General features: G+C 34.7%; 3 protein-coding genes across 3 annotated transcripts; 1 reads left to right on the top strand and 2 right to left on the bottom strand.

The window, feature by feature from the left end:
- The first annotated feature begins 5,112 nt into the window (after positions 1 to 5,112).
- On the top strand, positions 5,113 to 8,187 carry LOC118062938 (probable pectinesterase 68). Its single transcript, XM_035076828.2, has 5 exons — positions 5,113 to 5,614; positions 5,741 to 5,930; positions 6,233 to 6,439; positions 7,425 to 7,663; positions 7,774 to 8,187. The coding sequence occupies exons 1-5, from the start codon at positions 5,304 to 5,306 to the stop codon at positions 7,928 to 7,930; spliced, it is 1,104 nt and encodes a 367-aa protein (XP_034932719.1). The 5' UTR covers positions 5,113 to 5,303; the 3' UTR covers positions 7,931 to 8,187.
- Positions 8,188 to 8,795: 608 nt separating this feature from the next.
- LOC118062939 (peroxisome biogenesis protein 19-2) lies at positions 8,796 to 12,626 on the bottom strand. Its single transcript, XM_035076830.2, has 5 exons — positions 12,334 to 12,626; positions 12,201 to 12,249; positions 11,810 to 12,113; positions 9,557 to 9,873; positions 8,796 to 9,094 (listed from the first exon to the last, which is right to left on the bottom strand). Exons 1-5 carry the CDS (start codon positions 12,371 to 12,373, stop codon positions 9,049 to 9,051), a joined length of 756 nt encoding a protein of 251 aa, XP_034932721.1. The 5' UTR covers positions 12,374 to 12,626; the 3' UTR covers positions 8,796 to 9,048.
- A 4,239-nt stretch (positions 12,627 to 16,865) lies between these two features.
- Positions 16,866 to 25,548, bottom strand: LOC118062940 (protein transport protein SEC16B homolog). Its single transcript, XM_035076831.2, has 14 exons — positions 25,391 to 25,548; positions 23,413 to 25,227; positions 22,881 to 23,204; positions 21,787 to 21,915; positions 21,582 to 21,704; positions 21,282 to 21,452; positions 20,672 to 20,797; positions 20,453 to 20,587; positions 20,016 to 20,143; positions 19,831 to 19,939; positions 19,422 to 19,733; positions 19,177 to 19,326; positions 18,779 to 19,077; positions 16,866 to 17,851 (listed from the first exon to the last, which is right to left on the bottom strand). Exons 2-14 carry the CDS (start codon positions 25,102 to 25,104, stop codon positions 17,332 to 17,334), a joined length of 4,218 nt encoding a protein of 1,405 aa, XP_034932722.1. The 5' UTR covers positions 25,105 to 25,227; positions 25,391 to 25,548; the 3' UTR covers positions 16,866 to 17,331.
- Positions 25,549 to 26,870: the final 1,322 nt, after the last annotated feature.

A 26,870-nucleotide genomic window follows, 5' to 3' on the forward strand; every position in this document is an offset into this window, starting at 1 on the left:
CTCCATTGTTGTACAGATGCTTCTGACACTTATTTACCATTTACGACCCCCCTATTTTGTAGCCACAATTGCATTCTTATCAATGTATGTTATGCATTGACTTTGACCATACCAAGCCCCCTCACTTTAACAAGACAGACTGGTCCTTGATGAGATGGGCCCAGGTCCTATAAAATGTCTCAGTCCTGGGCCACTCTAAAGGGATACGCGGCCCATAATGCGGTCTCATTTATGAAACCTTTTACTCGTGAGGGATTTGTTGAAAATTGACTACATGTACTAGATTATTTTGCTCAACAAGCCACCCACCACACCAGACACGAGACTAAAAACATGATCAATTAACAAAAACTAGAAAAAACTAGGACGCAAATGAACCTCGTGTACATTTTTTTTTTTTAAAAAAAATTTCAAGCTTCTTTTTTATTAGGCCATTTTAAAACCTTATAGTTCTGGGCACTGGAGCTGCAAGTTTGGTATAATTTTTTTTTTACTTTTAATATTAAAATTTTGATGAATTATTTATTTATTTATTTTTATCATTTAATATTAGATTGATTTTAATTTTAATTTTATTTTTTTATTATATAATTAAAATAAAAAAAATGTTATTCTTGGAGGCCACAACCTAGGTCATGATTTTACGAGTTAATTTAGATTATCCAAAAGTGATCTAATATATCATTGTCTCAAAGTTTATTAAAAAAGATATCAATTTCAAATTTTCTTAAAAAATTCAAATTAATTTTTGTCGGTTATCCAAATTATCTTTAAATTTATGCATTTAATCTTTGTTTTTTTCTTTTAGATTCGTCAAGCTAACTCGATCACTTCAAGGCAACTTCCATACGATTTAATTTGAAACCTGGACTCGGCAACGAGTCGAGTTAGGAGTTTTTAAATTTAACTTGTTATACCAAATTTACCAACAATATCATAGAGCTCCTCATACCTTGGATTTTTTTTTTTTTACATTATTTTTTTATAATTCAACCCACAACATAGCATGAGAAGTAAATTAGTAACACCTAAGAGGCTGTTTGGTATCTCAAGAGGCCACTGCAATGCATAACTTATAGCATAACCAATAGAATCTGAATTAAAGTTATGGTAGATATTTTATTTATTTATCATAAGGTTTAAAAAACTTATTTATGACTTCTTTCATACATTAGGTTCAACTTGTAGAGACTTTAATTTTTTTACCCATTAAATATAAAAATAAGAAGGAAGAGAGAGAACCTGTTTAGGGCTCAACCTAAATAAATAGGTTGGTTGTCCATTCAAGATAATATGTTTGTTTACGACAACCTTGTCTTTTAAGCTTTCAACAAAAAAAATCATATCTGGGTCTCGTCTTAATAACCTTGGGATCAAATCCTAATCTTATACAAATTCCTAGAAGCCAAGCTATTGACACACACAATAATGTAGTGTTACAAACTCTAAGACTTTAGTACGACACTTAGTTTTCTCTCTGATAACCATCAACAACGACAAGTACGATGCATACCTTGTCAATATGACACCAACTTTTCACGTCAATCATTTACGAGAGCCAACCTTTCCTATTAATGACACAACGAGGCATAACAACCAATAACTAGTAACATTTAGAGGTTGTTTGGTATCTCAACAAGCTACCACAAGACATAACTAGCGTCATAACCAATAGAATCTTAATTATCATGTTGGTAGATATTTTTATTTATTTATCATGAGGTTTAACAAACTTATATATTCAGTGACTTCTTTTATACATCGAGTTCAACTCAAGATTTTAATTTTTTACTTACTAAAAATAAAAATATGATAAAACTTATTCTGATAAGAAAAAAAAAAAGAGAACTTGTTTCGGCCTTAGCCCAAACAAATAGGTTGGTTGTCCATTCAAGATAGCCTGTTTGTTTAGGACAACTTTGTCCTTTAGGCTCTTACCAACAAATCATATTTAAGCCTTATCTTAATAACCTTAAGATCGAATCTTAATCCCATGTAAGTTCCTAGGAAGCCAAGCTATTGACACATAATAATGTAGTGCTACGGCCTCTAAGATGTCAATGCAATACTTAGGTTTTTCTCTTATAACTACCAACAATGACAAGTACAATGCACACCTGGTCAATACAGTACCGACACCTCTAAGATGTCAATGCAATACTTAATTTTCTCTATGATAACTACCAACAACGACAAGTACAATGCACACTTGGTCAATACAATACCAACCTTTCATGTTAATCACTTGTGAGAGACAAACTTTCCTACTAATAGCACAATGAGACGCAACACCTAATATCTTATTTTATACGTTACTAGCGAGGAAAAGTAATTGTTATCCATGATTACCCCCATTGCAATTCCTAGATACACAAGGTAATTTCATATAACTAAGATGTATAAATATTTTGGGTTACCAAGTAAACATAGAGAACACAAGATCACATAATAGCACAATACACCATAATCATAATATATACTCCAGTACACCTTTTCATTCTCATACTCTTTCTAATAAATTATTCCCATCTACATACAATATTACCCTTATATATATATATTATTTCTCTTATATAATTCAATAATTTAAGCATTATAGGATCTCCTATTCCTAATAAAGGATTTAATTTTGCAAAAAAAAAAAAAAAAATTTGGAATGGCCAAGCCCACACACCTTAGTCTAAGGCGTAGAGGCAAAAAGACCATATATAACATGAAGTTTTTATGACTTTATTAGGGGCGTTAATTGTAGGGATCCAAAAAAACTAGTTTATTTTCATTTCACACCTTACCTAAAAGTTTAAAAATGCTAGGTTAAGAAAGAGCAACCAATCTTCTATTATAGGTGCTTCAACTCCTCCAAATTTCTAACAAATTATCCATTAATTAAAAGTGCTTAACGATGTTGTTGTAGCTATATGAAAATAATATCATAGTTTTTCACTCCTTTAACAGGAAACATAACACCTAGCTTTATTACATGCCCCACTAATTGCACAACAACAATTCTAATTTTTTAAAGAAATAGAGCAAAATAACATGCGAGAAAACGCATGAGAATACTTGTACTCTAAAACACACACACATATGTATTAACATATTTTTTTTATATTTAATTTAAATCCAAACAAAAACAATTTTTGAATCCCATAAATATTTAGATTTTTTTAGGAAAAATTATCACAACAAATTAAAAATATTTGTGGATTTACATAGTTAAAAAAAGATTTGATAAAATAATAGAATTTGTACATGTCATGATTAAAAAACATGATATTTATAGCCTGTCGCTATTCAAAATAGCAATATCCATATAAAATATTAAATAAACAAGAAAGAAGAAAGAGAAAAAATACTCTAAAAATATATTGAAGTTTCAATTATGATATTACTGATATCTTTTTTAAGTGGCAACTATGACGCAATTAAATTATTGCTAGTAATTTTTTTAATGTCATCAAAATTTTTATGATGAAACTTCAGAATATCTCCAGAGTTTTTTCTTCCTCTATTCTCTTCTAGAGACCATTTAATTTATTTTTTTCAATAGCAAGAAGCTGTAAATATAACGTTTTGTATCATGTAAAAAACTGTTGTATTCTTGTTTTGAACCTTATTAATCCTCTCTCAAGTCTCGACCACAAGTCTCCCGATGGATAAATAAAAACAGACAAAAAGAGTCAGACCTGAGTTGTCTGCCATCAGACAGTCCCTATCCATGCCAATAACGCCAGGGCCCCACCGTACAAAAACCCAAAACAGTAAGAAAGCATCTTATGGGGGTCCGAACGTACACTCAAATCCAATCATCATCAGCGACTTTTGGCTGATTGTTTTTTTTTTTTTTGGCCCACAAAAGGCGATCTGTGTATGAGTTTGGATAGTTTTTGTCCGATGCCCCAATTGAAGGAGACGCGAGACTCCATGGCGAGTCCCAACGTTCGAAAAAAATGGCTTTTCAAAACAAGTGGGCTCCACTACAATATTCGATGGGGACCAGGGCAAGAATATACAGGTGAGGAGGTAAGGGATACATCAATACAAAATACTATTTAGCCATGCCTCGACCATAACTGTGGTAAGGTGACCGTTCCAGGCTTTCAGCTACCAAGTGGGTGCCCTCTACCACTACTAATCACAAGATGACGTTGAATACAATCACAAGATAACGTTGAATACAATCACAAGATAACATTGAATACACGCAATGCAATCCTTTTTATTTTTTCTGCCGTTAACTATGCCCTAAGGGTGTGTTTGTTTATATAGTTAAATTTGAGTTTTGTGTATGAAATTCAGAAAAAAAAAACTAGAAAAAACTAGTTTTTATAGTTAATTTTTGTGTATAATTAGGTTGTACCTAATCTCAATATCAACCTTAACCACAAAAACAAACATACTTTTAAATTATCATGATTAGTGTAAAAAACTCATCCTAAAAAATCATCTCATCATTTGTTTAGTTAAGACTGTTAAAACATTTCCCGTTTAAACATTTTCTTTTCTTTTCTTTGTAAGTTAATATCTCCTCGTATAGTCTCATGGATGAGTTTTACATTGATTGTAATGCTTTTTTTTCTTTTCAAACAAGCCCTTGAAGAAAGATAAATCTTAGTGATCATGCTTGATATGATATGAATGTTTTTAAAGAGTAAAGGATTGAAATCATTATTAGTGACTTGCATTCCCTTGATGTATCTCTAAAAACAATTAACAGAAAAATAAACCCTTCTCCGGGTCTTTTTCTAATTTTGTATCATGATTTTATCGGGTCTATTATATTACTCGTTTAATTGGGCTGTGCAACCCAAATTTCACAAAAAAAAGAAAAAGAAAACTGAAGGATAAACATAAAAAAACTAGCACATACTATTCGGCATGCATCTAACTAATCATCATCGAGATTACAGTACCGGGACTTATTAATTAATAATTAGGTCAGCAATAAGTTTTTCCATTTGTCCCCATAATTCAAAGCCAGCTGAGGGTCGTAGGGTATCTGACTAAAGTAGAACACAGCCAAAGATATACTGCTTTACAGCCGTGGGTATGTTGTCCCCTAAAAGCGAGGGAACATGAAAAATGACCGTTGCAACGTTATTAGCAAGATGCTGAAGAAAGTATAAAATTCCTCCTAGAAATTAAATTAACCATGTATATAAACATTCCTCTGAAGCTCTTCAATTCAAGGATCTCTACCAAGTCCAAGAAATTCACTCAACAGGACATTCTTGATCATATCTATATCCCTCTTCTCTGCATTACTATCATTTTATTCTCTGACATTAATTAATGCTTCTTTAATGGCTTCTCTTGGTTATAGTTTCCTGCTCTTCTGTTCTTACTTCATTCTTACTTTGTTTTTATTGCATGCACCATTGTTAGTTACAAGCTCTACTTACAGGTACAAGGTCGAGTCATCTTCAATCAACCGGACTGCCCCTACCAACTCTACCAAGCACCATCACAAGTGGGTTGGACCCGTGGGTTACCGTGTGATCACCGTGGATGTTAACGGGGCCGGCGAGTTCTTATCGGTCCAAGCTGCTGTTGATGCTGTCCCGGCGAACAATGGGGAGAATGTGATGATACAAATTAGCGCCGGATATTACATGTATATATTCTGGTTTTAGTCACAAACCAAGTCCTATTTAGGGTTGTTGGCGATAGACTTTTCTTTTTTTTTTGAAGTTATTTGCACCGCCCCTTGTTACTCAAGATTTCTGTCGTGGTGGTGCAGTGAAAAGGTGACAGTGCCGGCGAGCAAACCGTACATAACGTTTCAGGGAGAAGGGAGAGACGTGACAATCATCGAATGGCACGATAGAGCATGCGATCGTGGTGCCAATGGCCAACAGCTGCGTACATACAGGACTGCTTCTGTTTCTGTTTTTGCTAATTATTTCTCAGCTAGAAACATAAGCTTCAAGGTATACACAACAAAAGCTAATTAATGACTCCTCGAAACCGTCTCTTGAATCTCTTCTCAGCCTAGATATGCATGTGGTCCAAGCTGCATGCAATTACCTTTTCTCTTTCTTGAGAATCTCAACTCTAAATGGAAAATAAATTATTATCAACAAAATGAATTCAAAGTTACAGTCCATGAGATGGTGAATCTCAAGTCGGTAACAATAAATCTTCTACATCCAATAGTAAATAATTTCAGGGATGTTTGGTATCCTCTCTACATATTTTCATTTTTATGTTCTTCTGGTCACCTTGTATATAGAACACAGCACCAGCACCAATGCCAGGAATGCAGGGATGGCAAGCTGCGGCATTTCGCATATCCGGCGACAAGGCTTACTTCGGAGGCTGTGGATTCTACGGTGCCCAAGATACTCTGTTGGACGACGCAGGGAGGCATTACTTCAAGGAGTGCTACATTGAGGGCTCCATAGATTTTATTTTTGGGAATGGCCGCTCCATGTACAAAGTAAGACATACCTGCACTTGCTATTCCTCCATTGATCTGGCCTCTAATTACTGGAGAATAATTAGCTTTTTTGCTTTATTGCAAGCTTTCAATAAAATTAAACAACCAGTATGATTAGAGTTTTAAGGAAAGAAGATGACAGGCAGAGCTGGCATTGACTAAAGCGCCCGCCCTTAGACGAGGAGAAGGAAATAAAAAATAAAAAATAAAAAATAAAATGACTTTTTATTTATTGGTATTGGGTCTTTAAAGAAACAACTATATGAAATGTTAAAATAAAGAGTAATTTTTATATGTTTTTTAAAATCATAAAATAAAAGACTAATTTTTTCTCTCATTCTATGTAAATATAAATTGAATTATTAAAATACTTCTTTTTTTCTATTGAAGCACTGCATAAAAAAATTAAATTATACTATTCAAAATACTGTATATAATTTGAATCTTGTAAATAGTTTTTGTCTTCAAAAATAGCCTGACTGGACTTGCAGCTGTCCTCGAAGAAGAGTAACAAATCCATTAATCCATGGTTAAACCAAGCAACGTTCTCCCTTATCAACGTTTTAGGTTTTTAATTTTTTTTTTCCTCAGAAAACACTTCAAGATGCTATTTTAAATACAGGCAAATTAACCACTTTTACATTCAAGTGTTAAATTTGATGTGAGAACCTATTCTTTTCTCATAGACGGTAGATCGTGAGCGGAATTATTGTTCGTGATTGAGGGTAACTACTGTTCTTTAGGTTCTATAAAGTGCCTAAGATCAATTATATAAAGAAATTGGTCGGATTCAAAGATGGTGAGGATTTTCTTTGAAGCCACATGTAAGCCCTAATTATGAAAGAATATAGTCACATTTCTCCTATAAAGTAAAAGGGTGATTTCACGTTTGAATCTTTCCTCCAAAACTACGAAAGAAAAATGCAATATTATGCTTTTTTATCTAAAAAAACTTACAGTCAGGAAGAACTGTTGGTTGGTGCAGGACTGTGAGCTCCACTCAATAGCCACCAGGTTTGGATCGATTGCAGCCCAAGATAGAAACTCTCCCGACGAGAAAACAGGCTTTGCTTTCCTTAACTGCAGGGTAACAGGCACCGGACCCCTGTATGTGGGTCGAGCCATGGGCCAGTACTCAAGGATAGTCTATTCCTACACATATTTTGACAACGTTGTGGCTCACGGTGGCTGGGATGACTGGGACCATGCCAGCAACAAGAAGAAGTATATCTCACACCTCTAATTAAACCTTTTCTTTAAATTCAGTGACGGGTTAACTCAGAAATCTGATGATTATATTTGTTTTTCAACGTATCTGTTGGGTTTCATAACAGGACAGTGTTCTTCGGAGTGTATAAATGCTGGGGGCCAGGAGCTGCAGCAGTACAGGGTGTTTCATGGGCAAGAGAGCTAGACTACGAATCCGCCCACAAGTTCCTCGCTAAGAGTTTTGTCAACGGAAGGCATTGGATAGCCCCTTCTGATGCTTAGCCATGGCGTTGCTACAGCGATTCTGCCCTTAACCCATTCTTTTTGTAAACAGCAAACATTCTTCTCTTTGATTTCTTGCCCTTACAAAATCCATTCATTTGTAATAAAAGAAAAAAACATACATACGTATACATACATTCAAATTCTAGTTAAAACCTCGCACAATTATTCCTTTGCATACTTGTAAAATTCCGACGCTTATTCTTTGATTTGTCAAGTAAAATGTTGGAAGCTGTGTTCGAAGGCTGGATTTAGTATATATGCTTTGTCACATTTCTTGTTTGTGTCCGAACCAATGTTAGTGGGTATGGAGGGAGGCATTTTCCCTGTCAAACTCATTTGGGTTGCCTAAACAGAGACCCTGACAAATTCAAACGCGCAGAGAGAGTGGTACTAAAACCTCTCGTCTCCCCAACCCTCCCCCTGGTTAAGATAACATGTAAATTTTTACGCTTATAGAGCTCACTTGAAACAACACAGGGATCTTCTGTAGTGGCCATCCTTTATTATTCAAACACCAGAAAGGAATCCAAATCCAAAACCGTAAATGCTCCAATCCATTTGCATTGACATAGGAAAGACCTAAAGAGATGTTTTACTCCAACATTCATATTCAAATCATCCAAATTGACCAAACTGTTTGTCAATCAGTCCTCATTTTTCTCTCCCCAAACCCCAACAGGAAACGAAGCATTCTAGTAAGGGGGGTTTTTGATAAAGACAGGATGAAATGAAACATGTTTCAAAGGCGGTGCCTTCCTATGCTTAGTCTTAGAACTGGAGTTTGAAAAGGGCAAGTGATACCTGAAGATCATTTCCAAATGGTTCACCAATCACATTTATTGTTGTTTATACACAAGGTTACTTCAAAGAATGACCAAGCCATTTACTGTTGAAATTGCCTTTCTCCACAAATTTATGTTCGAGGAAACCCTCAAATCAGACACAACTTACAAGTTTAACATGAATCAAAAGCCCTAGTAATTGAACACTTTTAATTGTTAAGATACATACAATTTAAGCAAGCTAGTTTTATTTTGCAGATATATATCATGAGGAATGCCTATCTGATAGAGGAAAACTGCAAGTGGATGGGAAACAAGACGAGAGAAATGGCTTCACATTATGCAACAATTCCCCTGGGACTCGAGCATTTCTGGAGATCTGCAACAGAGAGACATCAGTCAGCAATCTGATATAAAGATCAAGACGACAATTGCCAATGGCCATTATTTCCTTTCCTAAAGAATATGGGTCATTCTTTACTAAGTTTACTTCTTCTAATAGCAATTGTAGTCGAATTCTCAAGAGCAACAAAACTTTCAGACAGGCCATAAAAGTGGGGATGACATCTCTGTTGGCCATCTGACCTGGTTGTTCTTTTTTTTTTAAGATTTGAGTCAAATAATATTCTAGTGAAAATCAAGGGCTCTCACTTCTTCTCCTTCTAATGCCTTTAAAAAATAAAAATAAAAACACAAGACTGAACCTAAAATCCTGTTCTAACCCCAACCTTTGGCACCCAAACCCAATCCGTTCCAGAGATGTTTCAAAGACAAAGCGAGTGATGGCTCAAGTAGAGATACATTCATCCATGAATGCCAAAAGTTGAGATACGGAACTTACAGTTGACCAAGATTAGCAAAATCAATATCGGGAGCAAGCTCTTGGACAATATCATTTGGTGGTTGGCCACATTCTTGCATTTTCTGCATGAGTTCAAATATCTTGGTATGGTTATTAGGATCATTTTCATAAACATCATTAAGATCTTTTATGAGTTCATATTGATGAGAGTAACGCTCATGGTCTTCTTTGGACAGACTGGCTTTGTGTTCCTCCAACCACTTTGGATATCTTTCTCCAATTTCCTTCATGGGTTCATGAAGAATCTCCTTGGATAGAAGTTGTTGCATCATGGTCTCCACAATTGATTCCATGTCCTGGAGAAGAAAATTAAAGCAAAAATAAAAATAAAAATACAAGATATTATAGTAAAACCTCCAAAAATAAGTACACGCACTATTTACAGAAGAGGAAGCAAGTTAGCATAAAATACAAGAAAAGCATTGCAGTTTCAAATGCTCTCTAGTCTAAATCCACAATTTTTGTCAGGGGGGGAGACAAGGAACAATAAGAATTAAGGAGACTGAAGGTCAGTAGATGTCCAGAGAAAGAAAAGAAAACTATGAAGAAGAGCCAACTGAAGCTTGCAGTGCCAAATTAATTTCCACATGCATTTTAAACCATGTAAACCAATAGTGCTTGCCTAATCTCCTCCTCGGAGAAACATGTCAAAGTGACAGAGTCACTCCAAAAAGTAAACCTATCATGGTTTTCAAACAAATGGCATCTCAAAGTAGTCTTAGCAACTCATGCAGCCATTAACGTATGCTCATGCTACTGACGCATAATACTTGATGTAGGCATGCAGCAAACATGACATTGAATTCCAGTTCTGCGATGACCCTAGTCAACATGAAATGAAAATGCCCTCAATAATTTGGTCTGCAATATGATAAAGGCAGGGGTAGGAATGAAAGCTGAATTTGATAATCAAGCTCCATACTTGAATAATATTTGGCTCGTGTCTAAAAGTGATAACAACTCAACTTTACCTTTAGACACTTCAGTAACTTATCTTTTTATCACATTATCAATTTCAAATCATTGATTGAGGCAATTAGCCCTTTATTACACAAAGCTCAGCCAGCCCTGTGCTCAACTGCACCACATTCAATATGCAACACAGAAGGGGCTCATGATCAATTCAAAATCATGTGTTGAGCACATCACAGGTAAAAGAGAATCTTATTCACTTGTTTATTCATATGTATAAAATAAAAGTCAATATTCCAGGAGAAGATATCGATAAGCATAGCAAAATAATACTGCAATAAGATATTTGCGAAATACAAATAACATAGTCCAAACTTGAATATCACACTACATGTAGCAAATCAGATCCATGCATGCATTCCTAGGACTGTTTAGATGTTTTTCATGACAAAATCAAGCTATATAAGAAATAGGTACATGTTCAGACACTTTCACCAAAAGGAGGCCATATGATGCATATTTTGGAAAGCTTCTGGAGAAAGCGCTCAAGGGTAATGGTGCAAAGTCAGTGTAATTACTTTGTGTCACATGAATGCCTAGTGATCCTTGACAAATTCTGAATCTACAGAACTTGTACATCCTCTTTGTTTGTCACTTTTCGCTAAGGTCAACAATAACATCTATAGGCTCAGCCAAAAGGGCGTCACCTACATGTGCAATGACAAAGCACAGCTACATCAAACTCCCTGCAAGCAAATTACCACAAGTTTCTGACAGAAACATAGTCTAACTCGTTCAGTAGAACATGGTTTTCCATCAACATACACTTAACAAATACAGAATCAGGCAAGGCAGTGCATCTCAGTGATGATCAGCCATCTTCAAATATATCAAACCACAACCTAATCAACCTAGCTATTTTAGAAAGAAGGATAGCGGAAGACATTGGCATCTAAATTTCTTAAGAACTCTTGACCATGAATGATTCTTACGATATAATAATTGTTAAGCAGATGATCAGATTGTAAATCCCGTGACCCAGAATTTAAGACAGAATGCACTAAATCAATACCCAATTAACATACACAATCTCACCTGATATTCAAAACCACAAATTTCCAACCCAAAACTCAAAAGTGATCCAAAACTCCTGATGGGAAAATAAGCTCATGGAATACAAATCATAAAAAATCATACCTCATTTTTTAACTAACCTAAATGTCAACAATAACTCGTAAACCACAGAAGAAACACAATTGAAAGCAAACAAACCAGTTCACGAAACAAAGAGAAAAGGAATAAGAAAGCAAAATGGCATACCTGAGAACCAGCTAGCTCCTCAAACTGCTTAACCCAATCATCCATAAATGCATCTTGGCTAGAATCATCAGGTTTAGAGGCAGCAGTGACAGACTCCAATCCTTTAACAGCCTCCCTGGTCTGTTCTCTAAGCTTATCAAGAGCCTCCTCAACATGGGATTCTTTAGAAACCTTTTGCTTGCCTTTCTTCTTGCTGTTTAAGTCAGGCAATCCCATTCCCAACCCTTGAACCCCAGTTGGCAATGAAGGAAGAAAAGTCTGTTTCTCCTTCTGATTCCTGTTCTCTCCATTATCATTTCCACTCCTATAAATCAAGCCATAGCTCAAGAATCACTATTATCTATTACCAAAAAAAAGACGTAAAGAAAAAAAAGAAGAATTGTCAAAAGACCTTTGAGAAGCAGGAGCAAGATTGAGATTCTGGAAATCATCAAGAGCACCTGTAAAAGAGATTGAAATATAAATATTATTATAACATTCTCTCTATACATAAAATCAAAACATGGGTTTTACAGAGAGATTACTGTCAAGCAGTTGTTCTAAGTCATCGTGTTGGTCCGCCATGATTGAACTAATAATCTCTAACTCTAAGTGTCAGTTAGCTGAGACAGTAAACTATTATTTGTCTGTTGAGTGAATTGTGCTTTCGAGTAAAGGGATTTTCTTTCTCTTCTCTCTATGTTGAAGAAGAGAAAATAGGGTGACGTTTTTCTCTTCTGTTTGAAGGTAAGGGAGGGGAAAGGCGGTGGAAGCGACCGATTCACTCACCAGATCCAACGCTTCTTACTTGAGAAGAGTCTTTCGACTCTCTTTTTATCCCTTCTTGTGAGTGGTGACAGCAGAGAAGAGTCCATTTACTGTGGGATACTTTTTACTGATATTTCTTTTGCTTTTTTTTTTTTTAATCTTTTGCTAAGTTTAATAATTCAGAGAATTATTTTTTTTTTAAGAAGAAAAGGTGTTTTTTATCAAATTAAATTTATATTTTATTTTTTAAAATATTTGAATATATTAATCAAAAATAAATTTTAAAAAATATAAAAAGAATATTTTAATACATTTTAAAAATAAATATTTTAAAAAACAATAATTACTATCAAACACACTCTTTTCATTTAATTTTGTATCTCCTTGAATATTTGTGGTTAAAAAATTACTTATTATTTTTTATAATAAAAAAATTAATATTAAAAGAGGCATAACTATACCATTATTTTTACGTAATAATCATATAAAAAAATAACAAGCATGAGAATTGATCATTAATTTAAACGGAAAATAAAATTCTTTGAAACTCTCAAATTTAGAATGTCATTGCACATATGAGTTGACGGCAACAATGTTCACAGATGAGTTTGGCATCAAGGACTGAACAAACAGGTCAAACCCCCAAGCTCCATTAGTGAAAGATCCACCTCCGTTAATCAATACCAAAATCTTTCTCCCAGTAAAAAAAATAATCACCAAAATTACTTGCTATTAAGAAATACCACTTCAAATCATAAATAATAAATTAATTTTCCTAATTTATTGTTAAGTCAAATTCAAAATATATTTAATAACAATGTAAAACATATCTGTTTAACTGATTTTTTTTTTTTTTATTTTATACAGTTGATTTTGAGTCCAATAACTGAGAAGAAGTTATAACTTTTTATTTTTATTTTTATTTAAATTAAAAGGTAATCTTAATTCATGCTAAACTAGTTAAACATTTTATCCTATTTTTTAGAATACAAAATTAAATAACTTCAATTAATAAGTAAGGTCTAGGTTTACTTCTGTATTTGACTACCAAATTGCTAGAATGAAGGCATCTTTGTTGATGTTTGTAGTAATATAGCAATATGACATATCAAAAGAAAAAAAAACCCATATTTCTATTTGCTTAGATGTGAAAATTGTAATTATAGATCCGACTTGATTTTGTTAAATTAAGAACAATTGACAAAAAAATTAAAATTAACTGGAACAAAAAATAATCTAAAATCAGGTTAAGTCAATTTAACCTTCAAGTAATTTACGAAATAATTTTAATGATATGTCATTAAAAAAATTTATATAAAAAAAAGATAATAGATGAAAGATAATTTCTATCTTTATATTTGAAAGATGAAAGAAATAAGAAACTATAAAAGGAGTTTTTTTTACCTTATTTGTAGAGGGATATAAAAAGGAAATGTAAATAAATATTACTTTTTTTCATAAGGTAATATTTTTCTTATAATTAATAAGATCTTAAATTCAAATCAAAAGTCAGATTCAAAATTTAATTATTTGAATTAGGTGCTCACGGAGACTAAGTTTAATTTGTTCAATTTTTAATTATTTTCAACCAAACATAAAATCAAACACCAACCAACCTTTTCTAACCAAATTCAATTTAACTATACAATCACAATATAAAGCATAAAAAAAAACAAAGAGATAAGGGAAAAGAGATAAATACAATTTTTATAATGGTTCGGCAATAATCTTCTACTCTTTTTTTATATATATATTTGAATTAATGTTGATATTTGAATCCATTTTGTGTATATTTTGATTAATTTCATGAGCTTTTAAATTTAACAATCATGTAAACCTTTAATAATTATCATATTAACAACTACAAGGCTCAAACTTGAAATAAATAAATAAAAAGTTTTAATCTCAAATTTTTATCATTAAATCACTTACAAGATTATTTACAAATAATAAGCTTAGACTTCTGCTACCACTAACGATCTTCTTCTAAAATAAGAAACCTCACCTTTTACAATCGATTTTTTTTTCAGCACTCAAGAATCAAATATTTACTCACAAGTTTTATCCAAAGCTCTCGCCAAATCCAAGTGATTTAAGATGGGTGTAAGAGCATTTGTTCAAAAATATCTGCAGAGAGAGAGTGAACAGTAACCATTTTATTTTAGCTTTTTTGTTAATAAGATTAGGATTGCATTAGGTGGTAATGAAGTGGGAGTTATCCTTCGATGATATCCAGGAGCCAAAAACGTGTCGTTTAAAGTGAAATACAAGACAAATCTGAGGGGACAGCAAAAGTCATCAAGTATACAAATATTCATAGCTAATTGTCTTGTGTCTAGTTTCCAAATACACAGCTTGTTTTGGAGTAGATTCTAAATTTAAAGATGGGTTTAAGAACAAATGTACCCTTCTCTTTCAAACAAAATCCAATAGAAATAATATTCACAGTAATAACAGCTCTAACTAGTTTAGATGTGAAAATAAAGAGGTTTTGGATCCAAGTATATATCAAGTAAGAAGATTTTCTCACAAGAATTAAATTGGTTTCTAAAAGGACTTGATTTTCAAGAAGCAAAAGAAATCCAAGAGTTGGGTTATTGCTTTTATTGGGTTAGATAATTTCGGATAATTTAATATAATCATAAAAAATAAATAACAACAACATATAAATTAAAAAAAACAAAAGGATAAAAAAAAAATTGGTTTGAATCAACTTAGGTTAACTTATGAAACCCATAACTTATTGTATGAGATCGGGATAATCTCATAAAATGATGGAATCGTAAAAAATAATTTGTAAGAAAGGATCTAGAAAAAAAAAAAAAAAAACCTAAACCAACTCAAGTCAATCTTTCAAACCTGTGACTCGGGTCCCGAGACCAAAATCATTCAATAGAGAGCAAACTTGAAAAAATCATAAAGTCAAATTTTGAATCAACAAAATCCTTATCAATAAAATATTGAGGAATAAATTTGAAAAAAAAAATTTCCAATAAAAAGGATTAAAAACAAAACAAAAGGCAATTAAAAGAATAAAGATCAAATTTAACATAAAATAAAATATTGAGGGATGCAATTGAAAAAATAATTCAATAAGAGAATGATTAAAAACAAAAAAGAAATGTAATCAAAAGAATATGGACCAAATCTAAAAGGTAAAAAAAATCAAATGAGAGTTAAATTGAAAGAAAGTTTCAATTCCATGGATTATTTAAAATAAAATAAATAATAATTAAAAAAATGAAATCAAATCTAAAAGAAAAACAAATCAAGGGTTACTTTGAAAATGTACAGGAAAAGACGCCGAAATCAAGGAGAACAAAGAAAAAAAGAAAGAAAAAAAAATTTGCCAATGCAAAATTCGATATATTTTAGCCACACACACCATCGAGTAATGGAGGATATGCCGCAAGGATTTAAACACAATTGTGAAAGCCAGAGTTTGGTCAAAGGACAAAGTCATATGCAATGCCTTTCCACTGACATCCGCTTGATTTGCACAGGCAACCCATCTTTTAACATCAAATAATATTTTACCATGCTTGATCAAACTCAATAATAAAAAAAAATATATAAGAAAAAGATCAAAAAAACCATTTGACCTAAGTTAAAGATAATTTAAATTCAATGGCAATGCAGTCATTTTAATATGTTTTCAAAATGAAAAACTCGAAAAAGTCCTTGCCTTCCGGTGTATTGGTTTTTGCTTCTAATAAGAGTATATTAATCATGTTAATGTGCCAAAAAATAACAAAAAGACAACTATACCCTTATTGTCAAAGCCAATTGTGTTTTGTTGGCAAGGGCAAAAGTGTAATCTTACTAATATAATTCAAGAGTGTCAATGAATCTAGAGTTATAGTAAAAATACTATAGTAAAACCACTCTTCCTTTTAGTTTTTTTTTTAAAAAAAATTTAATTATTTACAAATGATGTCGATACATCCCAACTTGAAATTAAATGATAAATGATGCAATCCAACAAATATTTTTTTTATTTTTATTATTAGTATTACTACAAAATGACAGATGGGTGAAAAGTAATGCTAAATATCAAGGAAAAAAGAATATCAACAAAAAAATTTGAACATTAGATTAGCATACTTGAATCCCATGTTAGAATTAGAATCATGATCAAATGAATCGAAATCTACGATTGTCACTGCAAGGACAACGACATCAGTAATCAAACAGGCGTGCATTCACTCGCACTGGCGACTTGAAGAATAGACACCATATTAGCCAAAAGATGCCCTCCATGTTTCATTATACCAATAATTAAGCTTCAAAAGGCACAAATGGGAATGCATTTGAACAATCAAAACGTTTTATTTTTCTTTTTTCTGAGAAAATGAGTACACTATGATCCCCTTGAAATGACCTCTGGGGGCTTTCTACTATCTACTTCAATTGACATTTCCTCTGCCCAACAAATGAACAAATGAACTAGCTGTACAATTGTGCCATTGCAGGCTTTCTTTGATTTATGTTTAAGAAACCAGCTCCTCAAACTTCAGATGGTAGCAACTCCTGTGATATTCAAACAAAATCTAGGCTTAAGATTATAGTAATACATTAGCCATCTGCATTTGAACATAAATTTAAGAGGGGCATGGATTGTGCAAGGTTTGATAGAAAACATGTTCTGCTTCTCCATGACCCCATTCTGATGCAGCACCACCAAACATCTTCCAAGACGTGCTGGATGGTTCCCATCCGAGTATTGCATCGACCACAAGGAACAAAACTTGGTATGCACATCTCCAGTACTCAAATCAAAGCTCCACCTCATGAAGGTCATCACCAAAACTGCCACTACTTGACATACGAGTCATGGAATGGTTGCTAGGCATAAATGATGAAGGGGACATGCTCAACATCTCCCCTTGTGATTTGGATTCTACCGCCTTGGGAGGACTAAATGAATCACTGAAGCTCCCACTCCAAGATGCTGTTCGTCGCGAGTGGGATGAAACAGGGCCATTGCCATTTATCATGGCCCCCTTCCTTGTAATGTTATCCATGCTTGAAAACCTTGGCATAGTTGGTGCTGAAGATGTTGAAGGATGTGAAGGGCCATTCTTGTTCATATTAGATGTTGAAGGGTTTTCAGTAGTTGCACTGTCTTCTTGTATGTTTTCTGCTATAGCTTCCATAGAGTATTCATGTGGTGGTGCAGGTGTGGGAACAAAAAACTTTGCATTTGCAGCAACAGCAGGTTTGACAGATGGAACAGACGGGGACTGGAACAGATTTGCTGGGCTTCCACCCCCTTGGTTAAAGGTGTCAACATACCTGTCAAACACCCAAGAAAATTATATTGAGAATAGTTTGTATTCATTAAATAACTAAGAATAGAGAAATCAAGCACAAGTCTTTAACCTAGAAGAATAAATCTTCTTCTAAACTCATCATCAAATCAGCCACACATTTCAACTGGATAACAAGATAAATTAGGATTTAGGAACTCGATATATACTCAAGTTCCAACATATGTGAAAGCTGGGCTCAAACTTTTAAAAAGTGAGCTAGTGATGCAATTTCAAACCAAGTTTTTACTATAAAAGCTGAAAATATAACCTCTCATTCAGTTGAATTTCCAAAAAGATAAAAGCCCAGTAGTTCTGCGAAGTTTTCTTATCAACAAAATTTACCAATGATTGAGCAGAGACTTGCAACTTGATCACTGATGTCCAAACCAGGTGCCCGTAGTTCCAAAAGATGGAGACTTATCAGATGTGTTTGGTGAGCAGATAGGACTGGACAAGACTGTTCCATAGGCGTGGACAGAAATTTGGTTATGGGACGGTACAAATCCTACCCATGTGGACACTCAACACCAATACAAGTTAAGTTGTCATGTCCTGTCCAGCCCAGCCCAGCCCAGCCCAATCCAATTCCATGTACCAAACACTGCTCCATTACGACATGAAACAGAAAAGGTTGATCGTGATGGATGATGTAATGATTTAAACCCCATGAGACAGTTCAATTTGCAGAATTAGTCATATTTCTGGCCATTCCAAAACTACATGATAGAACCTTCATGTGTTTTTCCCTTATTCCCTCTCCCCCATATACCAATAGATTCCTAGTAAAATATAACAAACTTTTATGTCCAACCTTCACTTTATTTGTTTATCATCAATTCTTTTTTGACAAGTATTCTTACTTTCATGATATTCATTTTGCAGAGAAGAAAACAAAAGGCTTCTAAGTTACCTTGCTCGTACACCCACGCGCCCGCGAGCTGAGAATTGATTTGAACCGATTGGAATAGGTGGAATCCCTGAGGTATGGTCCATTGGAGTGGGACTCTTAAACGGTGGGCTCCCATCTGTTGAAGATACATCACTCTTCAATGAGGATTTCAAGTTGTAGTCAGACCCTCCATTCTGGAAGCCTAGAGTTGTTGGAGGGGGAGCCAAGGCTGGTTCTTCAGCTGGGGGTTCAGCACCTTCCTCCACCCATCTCTTGAGCTTTTCATCGTAATAAAATTTGTTCTTTTCACCTAGTTTAGCCTTAAGTCACAACACAAATGATAATTAACACGAGTTCCAAGAGATTATCAATAGTTTGTCCCTGAAAAAGTATACAGAAATCATATAACATCAATCTACCTGTTTATCTGACCGAGGTCTTAAGACTAGCCCCACAGTCTTCTGCAAAAGTTGTGAACCAAAACCAAAACGACCAAACCGAGATGACACTGCTGGGCCTGATGCCTTGCTTTGTGCGCTGGATGAAGTTCCTTCTGTTGATGAATCAACCTGATCCTCCCACAAGGCATTAAGAAGATGTGATATAATTAACATGAACATCAAGTAGTTAAGGATAGTGTTTCAACTTGCAGATGATAACAAACCTGTCTTGGACTTCTACCAAAGTCTGGCTCTGAAACACTTCTGTTATGCATTGTCATTCTATTTCCATCAGCTGCCCATTCACTTATGGGCTCCATCGAAGCAGAAGGCATTAGTGATGACATGGCCATTGTTGACTGACTGCCTGAGACTCTGGGAGCCACCAGTTGGTGATGGCTATCTTGCACACTTCCTTGTGATGCTGATGGTACCGGTGGTGGTAGGCCCCCGACAACACGATGTGCAGTGCTATCAAAAAAGTTGAGCAACTTGCCAACTAACTTTGCAGGAGCCAAATTTGTGGTGTATCCACCCTGAAAATAGAGTATTTCATTATAGTCAGAAAACATAAGGAAAAAAAAAATAAAGAAAGAATAAGAAAGAAGCAAGGAGTTCATGCTAAATCATTGCCTGCTGATGAGCTCTGCATCTTTCCTCAAGGGACAGCGCTAACTGTTTCCATGTTTCTACTTCCGGAGCTCGACCAGTTTTTAGGGCTTTTAAAACAACCTGACAATACCTGAATAAATTCACCAGATTAAGGCAAATGAAAGACAATTACATAAAGAACTAGTTAAAAATTCCTATCCACTTACTTGAGTGAATCAGAGACCTTGCCCACTTCAGCCAGCATGTATGCATATATGAGCTTATATGGCTGAAATGGCAGCAGGATAAACTGGGAGTTACCAAGCACCTTTGAGTATTCATACAACTCAGTTCTCTGACAATACACCCCATTAAAAAAATCAAATAAGATTCCATTGAAAGACAGTCTGGGTGTGGAATCATATTAGAGAGAAAGGTCGAGTTTGAAATCAAAAGAAACACTTCAAAATTTCACCATTCTCAACTTTGTTCATAAGATTGTATTGTGATCAATGATTTATATAATTAACCAAACAACCTATCTACCCAACCTAGAGGTCCAGAACAAATTGTTCATTTTTATTAGAAGCAACCATCGCATGATAACATACCACAAATAAATCATAAGTAAAATGTGCAAGAGTCAAACAAAATTACTGAGCACCTGAATAGCCTCTGGACTAGCATATGTTCGAGGATGCTTCCAGTGATCTGCTCCAATCAGGCATAGCCTTGCAGTGTCTGAATACGACTCAAAGTTTGCTTCCGCTACTAAATAGCAGATGTGTGCAGCAGTAATCTGAGTAGCCCATCTCATGTAAGTTTCAGGATACAAGGTTTTCAAATGAAACCACCAAACAAAGGACCAAAGAAAAAAAGATACCTCACTTCTATCCTTCCATAGGCAATCTCCAAGATGTATGAGCACAAGTTCATCATCTTTTGTTCTGTTTGCAGTTATTACAGCCAAATTCTCTTCCCAATCATCAAGCATTCCATTTGTCCCAAGCTGTAGTTGACAGCAAAACATAGAGAAACAAATTTATACACCAATAAAAACTGGTAAGAAATTTCAATTTTTGAAAGAACAAGAAAGGAGACTATCAATGCAAGGGTAGATTACCAGAACAAAAATTTAAAATTTGAAAAGAAGGCAATGAAACGATAGATATATCAAAGTCCATAAGCATTCAGTATCCTAATAAACAGGATTGGGGAGAAAGCTTAGTTATTCTATAGCTTGAGATCTAGCAATATGGCCATTCCGTGGAAACAACACAGATGGCATAGCAGGTTAGTAGTCTAGTCAACATAATCCAAAATACGATTCTTTTTTACTTTGGCTTCAATCTCAAAAAATTCTCCATCAACACAAAGAATTCTCTCTCAAGTTCTTGATCCCATAAATGTGTTTTTTAACAAAAAGAATCAACATATCACAGGCATTCAACCCTTGACATGGTAGGATGACAATTCATGCATCAATATCTTACCTGTACAGGTTGTTGAGGTGTACCAAAATCACCATGAAGGCCACCATGTCCAGTAGCATTTGTGGAAAATACCTCAGCTGGTTGCCCTGCTATTAGCAAGCATAATGTCCGCAAAGGAGATCCAGCAACCAGCTGGCGAAGTGCCATTAGCTTGACAGTATCGACATAGTACTGTATCACCCCAGCCACAAAAAAGCACAAAAAGAAAGAGTGAGAATCGGGTAAATATCTGACAATCTTCCTTGTAAGTGAAATTATCTGAAAAAAAATCAAAGATGTCAGAGTGACAGACAAAAATACCTGATCACCCAGCTGTGATGCAAGAACAAGTGCAGGTCCCCACAACTGGCCTTCTTGTGCAGACTGTAGGGCCTCTTTTTTTCTACCAGAAACCAGAAGATGTTGTACCTCAGAAGCAGTTGCCTAGAACATACATCAGAATCTTTAAGAAGATTGATAAGTGTCCATACAGTAGCAAGAATTAACGAAGTAGTATATGAGATACCCTAATTTGTCCTTCAGACGGCACATTCTGCAAGCAGTGGTCAAGGGCACCAAACTCACTGAATTGGGTGCCATTCCTCTTGACAGATCCAAAAAGTTCTGCAACTGCTGATTCTGGAGCATCGCTCTCCTACAAAAATACAAATGATATTAAAAATGCCAGGCCAGGTTAGTCATTTCTAAATGTGGCTCTTCAGAAATGATCGCAGTGGTAAAATTATGAACTCAATTAAGCATAATAAGCATAAAGTGTAAGGTGATGATGTGAAACTCAATGATGTAAAATAGAATAGCAAGAAAGCAAATATTAGGAACTACATCATGAAACGAAAAATAAACCCACAACACACTTGTTGCAGTATTAATTAAATGAAGTAGATAATAGCGATACTCCATGCAAGTTGCCTAAATGCTTCAGGTAGCCCATGTGCTTTCATAAGTGGGCTGGATCACCAACTCTTTTCTAGTTTAGAGATTAGACACCCCATGCAGCATGCCTTCTCACTCATGTCCAGCCAACTCTCTTTCAAGCAAGCAATGCCAATTAACTCCAAATGGGCTTGAAACAGTTTTCCCTTTTGAGACATTACATAGTTTAGAAAAACATCACACAAGATGAAGAAGAAAAATGGGGTTCTAAGTGGAGAGAATTTTTATTTCCAGCTCTTTGGTTGGGGAAAGGGAAAGGGAGAGGCATTTCATAGCCTTATACTTCTAAAGACTGACCTGACCTATCAAACTAAAGATATATTGCAACATGTTTTTTTTCTTGCTAACTCATTGCAAAGCAAACAGCAAAGGTATACGAGTACTTACACCAAATTACAAAATAGAGGCATGCAACTTTCTTCATTAGAGGGATTAGAATTAGCTATTATAAACCTGAATGGGTGACAGAGCATAAATTGGCAATGGTCACATGAAAAGAATTTTTTAACATGAGATGCAAAATACAGCAATGTCTATTTCCTATTTCAGAATGGCTTCCCTGAATGCAAAAAAACAGGGGCAAGAAGAGTGGAAATTAAGATGGTTACCGGATAAAGTGCAATTTAAATATGACAAAAATTATTGAAATAGAAATTTGTATTTTACCTTTAATAAATTGTCAGTTCCAAAAGATGATCGAAGTTTTCCATAATGTTGACAAGCTAATTTAAGCAAAGAAAGAAGCAACCTCAATGCTTTTCCTTTTTTATGATTCAAATCAGGCAATTCACAGTGTGCAATCCTCTCATCAATCCACTTATTCAACTCTTTATTTCCAACATTGCCACCCACCAACGGACCTGGAAAGGACTGTTGGCAGAGAGCATCAAAATAACAGCAAGTACTCCCTCCAACACTTGAAGAATTATCACTACTTCCTGACAAAACCTCCATCAAGTTCATTACAGAGATTGAGCCTCCTACATGATCCTTTACATGAAATAAACACACATTATCAGCCCACAAGCAATACAAGAATTCAACAAAATTAAAGAAAAATAAATGAGTTTCTTTTAATTTGTGAGAAAACTGACACAAATTACTAAGACTTTTGCTACCAGATTGATTGGTTAACACTCATAATATGATGCAAAAAGTATGGAAAAGAGCAACCAAAGAGATTATTTCAGAGCCTCACCTGGTTGCCAAAGTATGTGTTCCTGAGAGAACTGCCATCTTTCATTACTATGAGCTTCCCACCAAATCCAAAAGTAACCAATGCATGTGGAGGACGGCCAGCAGAGGATCTCCCTGTGTTGGGAGCATAAGAAAACTGCTGGTTACTCTGAAATGATTGATGGGTGACACTTACTTGTTCCTGACTGAAACTGTAATCATTTGAAAAGTTTGCTTGTTCATTCTGCTTTACAGTTCCCTGATTATACTGCTGACTGAAGCTCCCACCAGGTACAAAATTTTGCAACCCAACAAGCTCATTAGCCTCAGCATTACTTTGACCAGCTTTGTCATATGATGGAACCGTCCCCAGAGAATTGATAGCTTTCTGCTGATCCACGTGGTTGTTCATGGAAAAGTTTGAACCATATGATTTATCTAATTGCAGGTTTCCACCAAAATTCGAAACAGCATCTATCTTAGCAGTAGTCTGAGGTTGCCACATATTCAAATTCTGCTGATTGTTACCATAAGACTCATCCCAGCTGCCATGTTGGCCTTGGCTATTATAGCCTTGTGAACCGTACTTGCCAGCTTGCCCATACTCAGCATATGTGCTACTACTATTTTGCAAATACGGATCACTAAATGCAAATCCATTTTGATTCTGCTGACCGTTAGTTTGAACAGTTGTTGATTTTGCTGATGATGTGTAACTTTCCAGAGAGCACCATTCCCCTACCATTGTGTCGTAATACCAACCAGGATATTGTGGGTCAAAAACCATGTGTTCAGGGTAACCATTATTATTCCCTTTGGAAACCTGATTCCAGCTAGACACACTCTCGATTGTACTAGTCTCAGCCACAGTTCCCACCACAGACTGTGAAGTCTGCTGCAAATAATTAACCTCTGTTTTCCCATCAGAGGCAGAAGCTGAAGCCCATTCACCCCCCAAAGCACCATCAACAATTCCTTGCACACTTGCCGTAGCATCAAAAGCATCCACTTGATACCATTGTCCAGTGTTTGCGTCATACTTCCATCCAGGGTACATGTTTTCCCAATGCTGACTGCTATTCAAGTCCTGCTCATTCACATTCTCCACCAATCCTGCATAAACGTGTGCACCATCTTGATATTTCTGGTAACAGACCGAATCATCCAATCCTCCACCATCCGTGTTCTTTAAATTACCAACACTTTCAACTGTTTTCACAGGAAAATCCTCTGAAATGCCTCCAAAATCATTAAAGAAATCAGCGGATGAACCAAACCCATTCTCTGCAGAATCTGCATAAAATGAACCCCAGCCCACTTCCTTAACCCCTGATTTCATGGATTCACTACTTTGACTAACTATAGCCTCAGGCACAACCGCAGATCCAATCCCATCATTATTAGACTCGACCAACCCATCAGACAAGCCCAGCGGATTCACCGACTCCAACGCATTACTCTCTTCCGCCTTCACATCATCCAATCCTGCAGCATCATCACCCGAATTGATTTCACCCTTCCCTTCGAATCCACCTTTTGCATCCTCAATACTGAGATTGGCAAAGGCTTTCGCCTCATCGGAATCGCTTCCCTCAGTGAACTTAGGGGCTGAATCCGAATTAGTGGGTCTAAAATCATCATCATCAACTAAATTATCAAAGAAATCCTCATCCGTCTGATCCTCCATCACATTAAATGGAGGATTCGTAGCCATCTAAAAAACCGATGATCTAACTCTAACGATCTACAAAAAATTTACAGACCAATTGAACCCTCCAGTTTTCCCTAAATGAGCTGTGATGCAATGAAAACCTCGAGATCCAAAAAATAAAACGATCTAAAAGGAAAAAAAACAGAGAGATCCAGAAGTTAGGAGATCTCTCTGTAATTAGAGAGGCATAACTTAAGATCAAATGATAATAATAAAAAAAATCAGGAATTTGGGGACTGAATTGCACGCATCGGATTAGGAGAAAGGAAAAGGATAGAAGTTAACTTACAGATCGAATTAGGGATTTGAAGAGAGAATCGAGAGCCAGAAAGGGAAAGCGCTCGATTTGGCACCACATACCCAGCAAGAGGAGCTTCGTCTTTGTTTTGTTTTTCCTTTCTTTTCCTTTTCCCTTTTATTTTAATTCGTTATTATTTACGTTTTTCTTTTTTTTATTTGCAAAAATAAAGAAAAAGAACAAAAATTAGCGTAGGTGGGGTCGTGGTGCTTTAATTTTACCGCGTGTATGTGTGTGTGCGCACATTTGAATCCCTTATGAGCTAATGACCGGTGGATGGAAACAAATAGCACGTTCCTGAAGGGTGTGTTTGTGTGTAAGATAGCAATTTTTATTTTTAAAATTATTTTAAAAAATATTTTATTTATTTTTAATATCAATATTTCAAAATAATTCAAAACATAAAAAAAAAAAAATTTAGAAAACACCATTTAAAACTTCCAAACAGCCTCTAAAATGGATTGGAATGTTTGCATTTCTAATCCACGTAAAGTATTCAGCATCAGCAATATATATATGGATGTGTGCTTTTAGTTGAATGCAAGTTAATAAATTAAAATTAAGAATAAAAATAAAAGGGATGGTGAATTTATTATTCACCTAAACACATTGCATTGTTGACGGAAATAATATATTTACCATCTTATCCTTAAAAAAAAAAGAGGTGTAAGCTAATGCATGGGGCGGGTCGTCTTTGTAATAAAACCATTTTAGCATTTTGAAATTGATTAGAGACAAGACAAAAAAATATCATTTTTTTTTGGCATAGGTTGAATTACATTGATGCTCTTAGAATAGAAAATATGTTTGCTTTCCATATAGGGGTGTTTTTATTCTTTTGTTATATTATATACAGTGAAATTATCAAATTACTCTTGTAATTTGATAAAAAAAAAAAATAACAACAAAGGCTTCTTTTCTTAAGCCTATAAGGGAATTTTGGTTATTTCATAATTAGTTTTTTTGTTTTTTTTTGAGTGGAGCAGGGCAGTTTGATCTTTTAAAAAATAAAAATATATATATAACAATCATTGGAACATATTAAGCATGTGTTAGCCACTCTGTCATCTTTAAATGATACATACAGCTTGTTTCAAGTTCCAACAACCAAAAAAGTCATTTCAAAGTGGTTTTAGCTTCATCTTTATCTCTTCTCAATAGACATGTGGTACGTGCATGAATAAGCTTTAGGTTGTTTCCAGCGGTTATTTTTTTTTTTTTTTCTTTCCTCTCTCTTCCTCAATATTTGTACCCTGCCGCTTGATTTATCAAGGAAGCCCCTAAACTTCTATATCTTTTATATTCAGTCCTTGTTTAATTGATCATGATTTTTTTGAAATAATTCCTTGAATTATATGTTTTTTTTTATTTCATCCTCATTAAACTTTTTTTATATCAAATCTGATCTTTTTTTTTATGCTATTTTTTGTAATATAAGATAAATTTTTAGAGTTGCATTTTTTTTTCGATT

The sequence above is a fragment of the Populus alba genome, chromosome 3 (assembly GCF_005239225.2).
Source record: "Populus alba chromosome 3, ASM523922v2, whole genome shotgun sequence".
Classification (NCBI taxonomy): Eukaryota; Viridiplantae; Streptophyta; class Magnoliopsida; order Malpighiales; family Salicaceae; genus Populus; species Populus alba.

What these genes read in the sequence shown, in the direction of transcription:
- LOC118062938 (XM_035076828.2), top strand. Translation starts at nt 5,304, where the DNA reads ATGGCTTCTCTTGGTTATAGTTTCCTGCTCTTCTGTTCTTACTTCATT. An exon ending in CTAGAAACATAAGCTTCAAG is followed by an intron (nt 5,931 to 6,232) that starts GTATACACAACA and finishes CCTTGTATATAG; the next exon opens with AACACAGCACCAGCACCAAT. An exon ending in CATGCCAGCAACAAGAAGAA is followed by an intron (nt 7,664 to 7,773) that starts GTATATCTCACA and finishes GTTTCATAACAG; the next exon opens with GACAGTGTTCTTCGGAGTGT.
- LOC118062939 (XM_035076830.2), bottom strand. Translation starts at nt 12,373, where the DNA reads ATGGCGGACCAACACGATGACTTAGAACAACTGCTTGACA. An exon ending in CTTAGAACAACTGCTTGACA is followed by an intron (nt 12,250 to 12,333) that starts GTAATCTCTCTG and finishes TCTCTTTTACAG; the next exon opens with GTGCTCTTGATGATTTCCAG. An exon ending in CTTGCTCCTGCTTCTCAAAG is followed by an intron (nt 12,114 to 12,200) that starts GTCTTTTGACAA and finishes CTTGATTTATAG; the next exon opens with GAGTGGAAATGATAATGGAG.
- LOC118062940 (XM_035076831.2), bottom strand. Translation starts at nt 25,104, where the DNA reads ATGGCTACGAATCCTCCATTTAATGTGATGGAGGATCAGACGGATGAG. An exon ending in AAGGTCTCTGATTCACTCAA is followed by an intron (nt 19,940 to 20,015) that starts GTAAGTGGATAG and finishes GAATTTATTCAG; the next exon opens with GTATTGTCAGGTTGTTTTAA. An exon ending in GATGCAGAGCTCATCAGCAG is followed by an intron (nt 19,734 to 19,830) that starts GCAATGATTTAG and finishes CTCTATTTTCAG; the next exon opens with GGTGGATACACCACAAATTT.